The following is a 12329-nucleotide window of genomic DNA, read 5'->3' as shown; positions in this document are numbered from 1 at the left end:
GAGGGCTCTTTGGTCTTGGCCATGGTGGAGAGTTTGGAATCTGATTGATTGCTTCTGTGGACAGGTGTCTCTTATACAGGTAACAAGCTGAGATTAGGCGCACTCCCTTTCAGAGTGTGCTCCTAATCTCAGCTCGTTACCTGTATAAAAGACACCTGGGAGCCAGAAATCTTTCTGATTGAGAGGGGGTCAAATACCTATTTCCCTCATTAAAATGCAAATCAATTTATAACATTTTTGACGTGTTTTTCTCGATATTTTTGTTGTTATTCTGTCTCTCACTGTTCAAATAAACCTAACATTAAAATTATAGACTGACAATTTCTTTGTCAGTCGGCAAACATACAAAATCAGCAGGGGATCAAATACTTTTCCCCCCACTGTACCATGGAATCGGCACATCAAAATCTCTTCCCAACTATTTTGCAATCTGTATGGCACAGCTGTCAACATCCTGGTCCTCAAATGAAACTGGTATACTTTCCTGTTTATGCTATTTTTATTCCTCCGCCAGTTTTGATCCTTTAAATTGGGCAGACAGACCAGTTCCCTACCTCCTCCCGCTGCCACCTGCCTCCTCCATTTTTGGGATAATGCTGTAATCAATTGGTTGTACTCTTGAATTGAGCAGACCTTCCCATACAATTCTGATAACTCCATGAAAGACAACTCTACCATTCCAATTTACAATATCATTTAAAGACAAAATACCCTTCCCATAAATACAAGTATTTTATCAACTAGCACATTTGACTTCAGCCATAATATTTGTTGTAATATTTGTTCTATCTTTTCAGTGGGATGAAATTGATGTTGTAGGCAGCTCCGCAATGCTTGTTTGAAAAGAGAGATATTTTGAAAAAAGTATCATTTTCAATTAATTGAAAATGAGACATGGCAATCTGCGCAAAGGCCATTTTTTTCTTATTAATCTACTTGAGAACCATTTAGGGTTCAAGTAAAACTTTTGAATGAGTGAAGCTTTTAGAGAGATGTTTATTGCTTTTATATTTAATAATCTCAACCCACCCAATTCATATTCATTATATAGATTAGCACGCTTTATTTTGTCTGGTTTAGCGTCCCAGATAAAGCGAAATATTTTTTGCTTACATGATTTGAAAAACGAATCATCAAGAGTAGGCAGTGCCATCAGTGAGTAAACTGAGATATGACTAAGGAGTTAATCAGGGCAAGTGTTTCATAAATAGACAGGTATTTACCTCTCCATGGTTTGTATTTATTATGGATCCCCATTCAGCAGCTACACTTCCTGGGGTCCAGCAAAATTAAGGCAGTTTATACAATTTTAAAACATTACAATACATTCACAGATATCACAAAACTGTGTGCCCACAGGCCCCTACTCCACCACTACCACATATCTACATGACTAAATACATGTGTATGTATAGTGCGTATGTTATTGTGTGTGTGTGTGTGTGTGTATGCATGTGCCTGTGCCAATGTTTGTTGCTTCACAGTCCTATTGCCAATGTTTGTGTTGCTTCACAGTCCTATTGTAAGGTGTTTTTTAAAATCTATTTTTACTGCTTGCGTCAGTTACTTGATGTGGAATAGAGTTCCATGTAGTCATGGCTCTATGTAGTACTGTGTGCCTCCCATAGTCTGTTCTGGACTTGGGGACTGTGAATATACCTCTTGTGGCATGTCTTGTGAGTTATGCATAGGAGTCCGAGCTGTGTGTAATAGTTTAGACAGAGCTCGGTGCTGGAGAGATTGACATGCATATTATTAATATTAGCTCTCTGTGTACATCCAAGGGCCAGACGTGCTGCCCTGTTCTGAACCAATTGCAATTTTCCTAAGTCCTTTTTTGTGGCACCTGACCACACGACTGAACAGTAGTCAAGGTGCGACAAAACTAGGGCCTGTAGGACCTGCCTTGTTGATAGTGTTGTTAAGAAGGCAGAGCAATGCTTTATTATAGACAGACTTCTCCCCATCTTAGCTACTACTGCATCAATATGTTTTGACCGTGACAGTTTACAATCTAGTGTTACTACAAGCAGTTTAGTCATCTCAACTTGCTCAATTTCCACATTATTTATTACAAGATTTAGTTGCGGTTTAGGGTTTAGTGAGTGTTTTGTTCCAAATACAATGCTTTTAGTTTTAGAAATATTTAGGACTAACTTATTCCTTGCCACCACTCTGAAACTAACTGCAGCTCTTTGTTGAGTGTTGCAGTCATTTCAGTCGCTGTAGTAGTTGAAGTGTATAGTGTTGAGTCAGCTGCATATATAGAAACTCTGGCTTTACTCAAAGTCAGTGGCATGTCATTAGTAAAATTTTTTAAAAGCAAGGGTCCTAAACAGCTGTGTTCTGTTAGACAAGTAACTCTTTATCCACATTATAGCAGGGGGTGTAAAGCCATAACACATACGTTTTTCCAGCAGCAGACTATGATCAGTAATGTCAAAAGCTCTACTGAAGTCTAAGTCTAGCCCCCACAATCATTTTATCATAAATTTCTCTCAGCCAATCATCAGTCATTTGTGTAAGTGCTGTGCTTGTTGAGTGTCCTTCCCTATAAGCATGCTGAAATTCTGTTGTAAATTTGTTTACTGTAAAATAGCATTGAATCTGGTCAAACATTTTTTTCCAGAAGTTTACTAAGGGTTGGTAACAGGCTGACTGGTCGGCTATTTGAGCCAGTAAAGGGGGCTTTACTATTCTCAGGTAGAGGAATGACTTTAGCTTCCCTCCAGGCCTGAGGGCACACGCTCTCTAGTAGGCTTAAATTGAAGATGTGGCAATATCGTCTGCTATTATCTCCAGTAATTTGCCATCCAGATTGTCAGACCCCGGTGGCTTGTCATTGTTGATAGACAACCATTTTTTCACCTCTTCCACACTGACTTTACGGAATTCAAAAGTACAATTCTTGCCTTTCATAATTTGGTCCGATATACTTGGATGTGTAGTGTCACCGTTTGTTGCTGGCATGTCATCCCTAAGTTTGCTTATCTTGCCAATGAAAAAGTCATTAAAGTAGTTTGCAATATCAGTGGTCTTTGTGATGAATGAGCCATCTGATTCAATGAATGAAGGAGCCGAGTTGGCTTTTTTCCCCAAAAATGTCATTTAAGGTGCCCCAAAGCTTTTTACTATCATGCTTTAGATAATTTATCTTTGTTTCATAGTGTACTTTCTTTACTTTTTATTTAGTTTAGTCACATGATTTCTTAATTTGCAGTATGTTTGCCAATCAGTTGGGCTGCCAGACTTAATTGCCATACCTTTTGCCTCATCACTCTCAACCATGCAATTCTTCATCAATCCAAGGAGATGTAAGTTTTTACAGTCATTTTCTTAATGGGTGTGTGCTTATTAGTAACTGGAATAAGTGGTTTCATAAATGCGTCAATTGCAGTGTCTGGTTGATCCACATTACACACCCCAGACCAGCAAATATTCTTTACATCATCAACATATGAATCACTACAAAACGTATTGTATGACCTCTTATACACTACATTAGGCCCAGCCTTTGGAACTTTGGTTTTCCTAGATATGGCTATTAAATTCTGATCACTACATCCTATGAATTTGGATACTGTTTTAAGGCAAATATCTGCAGCGTTAATAAAGATGTGATCAATACATGTTGATGATTTCATTCCTGTGCTGTTTGTAACTAACCTGGTAGGTTGACTGACAACCTGATCCAGGTTGCAAGCACTGGTTACAGTTTAAAGTTTTTTCCTGAGTGGGCAGCTTGATGATAGCCAGTCAGTATTTAAATCAACCATAAAATATACTTTTCTGTTGATATCACATACATTATCAAGCATTTCACACATATTATCCTGATACTGACTGTTAGCACTTGGTGGTCTATAGCAGCTTCCCACAAGAATGGGCTTTAGGTGAGGCAGATGAACCTGTAGCCATATTACTTCAACAGTATTTAACATTAGATCGTCTCAAAGCTTTACAGGAATGTGGTTATGAATATAGACTGCAACACCGCCTCCGTTGTCATTTCTGTCTTTTCGGTAGATGTTATAACCATGTATTGCTACAACTGTTTCATCAAAGGTATTATCTAAGTGAGTTTCAGAGATAGTCAGAATATGAATGTTATCTGTTAAAAGTAAGTTATTGACTTCATGGTCCTTGTTTGTTTCTTAGCCCTTATTAACATATGTAGCCTATTTGTAGCACTGGTTCCAGAATCTTGTCAATTTTTACAAGTTTTCTATTGAAATTCATTGTGGAATGCTCATTTATATATTTTGTGATATGAGTACCAAGTATGTCTACTTCACCGTCAGCCCATTTTATAGGTAAACTGCAGGCTAATGTAAAATGTCAATTTATTTAATTTTTTTAAAGATCCAATACGTCATATTGTACACTTATCATAATTAGGTTTTAGTCCAGAGAGTCCAGAAAAGTTATCTAGGTCTTCAATGAGACATTGCAGGGATCTAGCTTGCGAACCTAATATAAAACTTGAGTCATCGGCATACATGGACACCTTTGTTTTTAAGCCTTGGATTTCTAATCCTCTAATATTGTTGTTATTTGATCTGATTTTAATAGCTAGCATTTTGATGGTTATAACAAATAGATATGGTGACAGCAGACACCCTTGTTTAACTCCTCTTGACAATTCAAAACGCTGCCGATATGCCATCAAGCCCTGGGGTTTTTCCAGACTGAAAGTATTTAATAGCCTCAATGTTCTTCCTCTGTAATTTGGCCTTCGCACTGATCTTTCTGTACATTTGTTAATTTTTTATTTTTTATTATTTGAAAATAATTCCTTACAATCATCGTCATTCAGTGGGTGAGGATGAGAAGGAAAAGAGAACATCTGCTTAAAATATTTAGCTTCCTCTTTTAAAATATAATTCTGAGAATCATAGATGACTCCGTCTTCAGTAATGAGTTTCTGCCAAATATTTTTGTTAGCGTTCCTGTGTTGGAGATTCAGGAAGAATTTGGTGCATTTTTCTCCATATTCCATCCAGTTTGCTTTATTGTTGTAATAGATTACATTAGATCGTTCTTGAATAGGTTCCTCCAGTTCTTTTTGTTTTTCCTCTAACTTATTTTGTATCTCTGTAGTATCGTTTTTATTGCTATCTACCTGTACTATTAGTTCATGTATTTCCCTTGTTTGTCTTGTCTCTTTAGCCAGAAACTTCTTTTTTATTATTGATGAATATTGAATTGAATGACCTCTGAAGGTATCCCAAACAATAAGGGGATTTGCTGAACCTATGTTATACTGGAAAAATTCAGTTATACATTCTTTTGTCTTAGTTAAAAATAAATTGTCCTCCGGTAAATTGTCCTTTGATTAAATTTCCAATATCCCCGTCCATGTGGAAATTCTATAAGAGTTATGCGAAGGCCAATTAGATGATGATCCGATCGCATTCTGTCTCCTATTAAAATTTTTTTTTAACCTTTGATGCAAGAGAGAAAGAGACAAAGTAGTCAAGACGACTAGCTTGATTAAGTCTCCTCCATGTATATCTCACTAGGTTGGGGTTTTTTAGTCTCCAAATATCCACTATTTCTAATGTCCATAATATTTGTGATATCCTTAAGGGCACGGTGATGATGGTTTGTAGAGTGATTTCCTTTACGGTCCATTGAGGTACTTAACACTGTATTATAATCTCCCACCATAATGATTTGATCATTTGTTGCCTGTAAGTTCAATGAATTTGTATAAATATTTTCGAAGAGTATGGATCATCCTGATTTGGACCATATAGATTAATGAGCCAAATCTCTTTTTCGTCCACTTTCATATTCAAAAAGATCCACCTTCCTTGCGAATCATTCTTCACAATTGTTTTGGTTAATTAATTAATATCATCACACCTTTTTGAGTTCCTTTGTCCATGACAGAAAATTATTTCACCACCCCATTCCTTTTTCCATGCATCTTCATTAGAGTAGAGTGAGTTTCCTGTAAACAGTCTGTTATATTCCTTTTCTTTTAGGCACTGTTAGGTTCTAATTTTCAGAGTAAAAACACAACGGACACAATGAAAGCTTAACTAGGTTTATTCTTCCCAGATGATCAATATAGCTGCATTAGACAAAAACATTTCCACACAAGCCCTGATATTTAACCCTTTCTCCGAGGCTGAGTCTCCTCCTACACATCTGAACAGCCAATGCATCTCTGTTGCAAGACAGAACCTTAGTGATATCTGTTCTTCCTCACTTCATCTGACCTGACCTCTACCCCAAAGTGCTCACTCCTCCCCAACTCAAGGTTGTCATGGTGATTGGTACTAGACTGTGTCTCTTCCCTCCCATAGGATCCATGATGGCTAACAATAACATATCCTGACATAATGTATACGTTATACATTACCCTCTCTTCCTCAGTGACATGAATAGGTATATGTCATTTTCAGAACCCAACACCACGTAAAGACTGATATTTTTTTATAATCTGCTAAACCGTTACAATTATAACTGGCTATACTTATTTCACCCCTTACCATAACTAGATACTATTCTCAGGCTAAATTGACCATAATTAGTGCTTGTAAAGTTACTGCCATCAGAGGTCTTATGACGGTCAACATTTGAGATTTTAAATGTCTGATATGTAGAATTCAAGAAACAGGTTCTAACAATATTTGTTTTATTCCCTTGTCTGTGAGCCAACGTCACAGATGTTAGAAAATTGGGTCAAGATATTATGTGTGTAGTAAATCTGAGTAGGTTGATGTGTGTGATATTGGATGTGATTTTAGTGAGTGTGTATGATGTCTGGATAAGAGTAAGACTATAATGTGTGATGTCCAAATAAATAATAATCCAGCTAATTTGCATGGTTGAGTGTCCGTGTGCATGGTTGAGTGTCCGTGTGCATGGTTGAGTGTCCGTGTGCATGGTTGAGTGTCCGTGTGCATGGTTGAGTGTCCGTGTGCATGGTTGAGTGTCTGTGTGCATGGTTGAGTGTCCGTGTGCATGGTTGAGTGTCTGTGTGCATGGTTGAGTGTTTTCCTTTTTATAATTATTTTTAAATATGAATATCATACAGTGGATGCCTTGGCCTCTATATGCATGCAATACCTTGATGCATTTGCACTTAAATCTCTAACAGCTGAACCGTGAGGTGGACAATTATTGTTTTAGGAAAGTAAAAGCAAGCGGCTATAAAGTTTTGAATATGCTACACAACAAAATACATTTTTGTTGTTGTAATTTGATATAGCCAAGGCCGTTAAGGACCGGTACTGTGGATAATTTGGCCAATACCACTCGTTTATTGATGGCGCTGGCAGCACCCAGTCGGAGGTTTCTTTCTCTCTTTCTACTCTCGGATCTGAACGGGTCTCTCGGATCTGAACGGGTCTCTCGGATCTGAACGGGTCTCTCGGATCCGAACCGGCACGGGTCTGTTTTTCCACAAGCCTTTTCGGGACGGGTCTGACTCCTCAGGTCCATTCGGAACGGTCTCTATTTAAAAAAATATATATAAAAAAAGTGATTCATGTATATTGGGTTGGGTGGAAAGCCATGGATCCATTTCAGAACGGTTCCAACTTTTTGGACCCGTGAAGACCTCTATTTCAGACCTTAATGTCAGTCCCTAATTGGCATACTTGTTATGCCCTCCCTCTTTGTCACGGTGCCCTCTTTCTCATGTGTCAGCCTAGGCCAGGCCTACATACTGCTTTCAGAGTTGTTTACTGACATAACACACGTTAACATGATATTTGCAGAACAACTCAATAATGCAGAGTCCTAGTTTCTTTGGGATGAACATTATTTATTTATATATTTTTTTTAGATCAAAGCCTATGTTATAGGCCTGCAGCTGTGTGTATTAGTAAGAATTTGTGATACTTTCTTGTTTGTAAGTTAAAGATCTCACCATCTTTATCATCCCACAGCCAACCTGACCGGCCACGTAGAGAGGGTGGGAATTGAGAACTTTGAGCTGCTAAAGGTGCTGGGAACTGGAGGTCAGTGACAGTTCTGAAACCCAATCCAATGATGGGAATTTGTCATAGATTTAAAAAAGGCACATTCATTTTATCTCTCCCGGGGGCGATGGGTGGGTGATTTTGTATATTTGAGACCATTCCATTGGTCCTTCTAAAGTACAAACGTCTCCCATCCAGTCCTCCAGTTGAGATAAAACAACTGCACTGAAAGCTTTTGGCTGCTGAGTTTGAATGTTTTTCTTGCTTCTATGTCAGCCTATGGCAAGGTGTTCCTGGTACGTAAAGTGAGCGGTCATGATGCAGGTCAACTATACGCCATGAAGGTGTTGAAGAAGGCCACAATCGTACAGAAGGCCAAGACGGCAGAACACACACGCACAGAGAGACAAGTTCTGGAGCACATCAGACAGTCACCGTTCCTCGTTACCCTCCACTATGCCTTCCAGACAGACACCAAGCTGCACCTCATACTAGGTCTGGATCTCTCTCTCTACATTTCTTTCTCTTTCTCTCTCTGTCTCTCTCTGTCCCTTTCTCCTCTTCATACCTTCTCTTCTTTTTCTCTCTCTTTTTACAGAAAGTTGTTATTTTTCAATGAAGACATGAGTATGAAATAGGCTACATGAGTAAGAATATCAAGTAGCAGAAAGCAAGGTTGTTAGGAAAGAAATTCAGCATTTTTAGTGAGCCTTCATCTGTCTTAAGGTGTCAGCATGCTTCAGTTTGGCTGGCGGCTAGCTCGAGGCGGGGCGGCTAGGCCAAGGCGGCTAGGCCAAGCTGCGCAGCGGTCTAAGGCACTGCATCTCAATGCTTGAGGCGTCACCTCAGACCCGGGTTCGATCCCAGGCAGTGTCACAGCCGGCCATGACCGGCAAGACCCATGAGGGGGCACACAATTGTCCCAGCGTCGTTCGGGTTGGGGGGGTAACTACCAATTTGGATATCACGAAATTAGGGAGAAAAAGGGGTAAAATAAATGACATGCATACATACAGTTGAAGTTGGAAGTTTACATACACTTAGGTTGGTGTCATTAAAACTTGTGTTTCAACCACTCCACAAATTTCTTGTTAACAAACTATAGTTTTGGCAAGTAGTAGTTTTGTGTCATACTTTGTGCATGACACAAGTCTTTTTTCCAACAATTGTTTACAGACAGATTATTTCACTTATAATTCACTGTATCACAATTCCAGTGGGTCAGACGTTTACATACACTAAGTTGACTGTGCCTTTAAACAGCTTGGAAAATTCCAGAAATGATGTCATGACTTTAGAAGCTTCTGATAGGCTAATTGACATCATTTGAGTCAATTGGAGGTCTACCTGTGGTTGTATTTCAAGGCCTACCTTCAAACTCAGTGCCGCTTTGCTTGACATAATGGGAAAATCAAAAGAAATCAGCCAAGACCTGAGAAAAAAAATGGTAGACCTCCACAAGTCTGGTTCATCCTTGGGAACAATTTCCAAACTCCTGAAGGTACCACATTCATCTGTACAAACAATGGTACACAAGTATAAACACCATGGGACCATGCAGCCGTCATACTGCTCAGGAAGGAGACGCATTCTGTCTCCGAGAGATGAACGTACTTTGGTGCGAAAAGTGCAAATCAATCCCAGAACAACAGCAAAGGACCTTGTGAAGATGCTGGAGGAAACAGGTACAAAAGTATCTATATCCACAGTAAAACGAGTCCTATATCGACATAGCCTGAAAGGCCGCTCAGCAAGGAAGAAGCCACTGCTCCAAAACCGCCATAAAAAAGCCAGACTACGGTTTGCAACTGCACATGGGGACAAAGATCGTACTTTTTGGAGAAATGTTCTCTGGTCTGATGAAACAAAAATAGAACTGTTTGGCCATAATGGCCATCGTTAAGTTTGGAGGGAAAGGGGGATGCTTGCAAGCCGAAGAACACCATCCCAACCGTGAAGCACGGAGTGGCCATCACAAAGCTCTGACCTCAATCCTGTCGAAAATTTGTGGGCGGAACTGAAAAGCGCGTGCGATCAAGGATCCTACAAACCTGACTCAGTTACACCAGCTCTGTCAGGAGGAATGGGCCAAAATTCACCCAACTTGTGGGAAGCTTGTGGAAGGCTACCTGAAACGTTTGACCTAAGTTAAACAATTGAAAGGCAATGCTACCAAATACTAATTGAGTGTATGTAAACTTCTGACCCACTGGGAATGTGATGAAGGAAATAAAAGCTGAAATAAATCACTCTACAATTATTCTGACAATTCATGTTATTAAAATAAAGTTGTGATCCTAACTGACCTAAGACATGGAATTCTTACTAGGATTAAATGTTTGGAATTGTGAAACTGATTTTTAAACGTATTTGGCTAAGGTGTATGTAAACTTCCGACTTCAACTGTACATACATACATACATACATGCATACATGCATACATGCATACAGTTGAAGTCAGAAGTTCACATACACCTTAGCCAAATACATTTAAACTCAGTTTTTTGTCCCCATGTGCAGTTGCAAACCGTAGTCTGGCTTTTTTATGGCGGTTTTAGAGCAGTGGCTTCTTCCTTGCTGAGCGGCCTTTCAGGCTATGTTGATATAGGACTCGTTTTACTGTGGATATAGATACTTTTGTAACTGTTTCCTCCAGCATCTTCACAAGGTCCTTTGCTGTTGTTCTGGGATTGATTTGCACTTTTCGCACCAAAGTACGTTCATCTCTCGGAGACAGAATGCGTCTCCTTCCTGAGCAGTATGACGGCTGCATGGTCCCATGGTGTTTATACTTGTGTACCATTGTTTGTACAGATGAATGTGGTACCTTCAGGAGTTTGGAAATTGTTCCCAAGGATGAACCAGACTTGTGGAGGTCTACCATTTTTTTTCTCAGGTCTTGGCTGATTTCTTTTGATTTTCCCATTATGTCAAGCAAAGCGGCACTGAGTTTGAAGGTAGGCCTTGAAATACATCCACAGGTACACCTCCAATTGACTCAAATGATGTCAATTAGCCTATCAGAAGCTTCTAAAGCCATGACATTTTCTGGAGTTTTCCACACTGTTTATAGGCACAGTCAATTTAGTGCATGTAAACTTCTGACCCATTGGAATTGTGATACAGAGAATTATAAGTGAAATAATCTGTCTGTAAACGATTGTTGGAAAAATTACTTTTTTCATGCGCGAAGTGGATGTCCTAACCGACTTGCCAAAACTATAGTTTGTTAATAATCACCGGCGAAGGGTCTTGCACTTCGGCTGCTAACTTTGGATTGCCTCAATCATTTTTGCGTGTGCTTAAACTACCGCAAAAGCCCTTACCAAAGTCCAAAACAAACAAACATCACAAAATGTCGTCATAATATATGCACAAACTCCTCCGAACTGTTTCGGCTAGGAAGCATGTAGACGCCTTTACAGTGAACTGGACTGACCCATTGGACTCTGGAATTATACCAGCTATGTTGAAATACAATATCCAGCCAGGCAAGACATCCAGGATTGTTCATAGCTGTTTCTTTATTATTATGACAGATTATGTGAACGGTGGGGAGCTCTTCACACACCTGGTACAGAGGGTTCGGTTCAAAGAGCAGGAGGTATCTCTGTACAGTGGAGAGATTGTCCTGGCGCTGGAGCACCTACACACGGTGAGTGTCTGTAGATGTTGTCTTCTTTCAGGTTTGTCATTCCTGAGGTACAATAGTTTGGGAGTTTTAGTCTATATGCAATTGCAGTAAATGGTGCAGTTTTCTAGAAATCATTAATCATCGTGTGTAATCTCAACTGCCATACTTTAAGGGCCCGTTTCCCGGAAACAGATTAAGCATAGTCCTGGACTAAGAATTTGTTTCAATGGAGAGTCTCCATGCTTTTTAGTCCAGGACTAGGACTATGTTTAAATCGGCCCTAAAATACTTTTGGATCGATCTCTGGCTGTTTCTTCTACATTGTTGTCACAGTCAAGGCTTGTAATTGGCTGACTGTGTTCCAGCTGGGGATAGTCTACATAGCCTTGTAATGAGATGACTGTTTCCCAGATGGGGGTAGTCCCGAAGCCAGTCCTCCAGTACCCCCATCTCCTGTCCTCCAGTACCCCCATCTCCAGTACCCCCAACTCCAGTCCTCCAGTACCCCCATCTCCAGTACCCCCATCTCCAGTCCTCCAGTACCCCCATCTCCAGTCCTCCGGTACCCCCATCTCCAGTCCTCCGGTACCCCCATCTCCAGTCCTCCGGTACCCCCCCCATCTCCAGTCCTCCGGTACCCCCCCCCCCCCATCTCCAGTCCTCCGGTACCCCCCCCCCCCCCCCCCCCCCCCATCTCCAGTCCTCCGGTACACCCCCCCCCATCTCCAGTCCTCCGGTACCCCCCCCCCCCCCCCCCC

The 12329-nt window shown here is 40.3% G+C and overlaps 1 protein-coding gene across 2 annotated transcripts in view; it reads left to right on the top strand.

The window, feature by feature from the left end:
• Window positions 1–12329, top strand: part of LOC106611337 (ribosomal protein S6 kinase alpha-5) — a 63599-nt gene that overhangs the window by 14405 nt on the left and 36865 nt on the right. For both annotated transcript variants that reach the window (XR_014378747.1, XM_082955765.1), the window contains exons 2-4: window positions 7905–7976; window positions 8214–8432; window positions 11477–11592. Coding sequence is in view for 1 of the 2 variants with exons in the window: in XM_082955765.1 (XP_082811891.1) it covers window positions 7905–7976; window positions 8214–8432; window positions 11477–11592 (407 nt within the window). In the remaining variant the exon portion in view is untranslated. The remainder of the gene's footprint in view (window positions 1–7904; window positions 7977–8213; window positions 8433–11476; window positions 11593–12329) is intronic.

This window comes from Salmo salar, chromosome 09 (genome assembly GCF_965601325.2).
Source record: "Salmo salar chromosome 09, fSalSal1, whole genome shotgun sequence".
Taxonomy (NCBI): Eukaryota; Metazoa; Chordata; class Actinopteri; order Salmoniformes; family Salmonidae; genus Salmo; species Salmo salar.
This window is presented reverse-complemented; position numbering and strand designations above follow the sequence as displayed.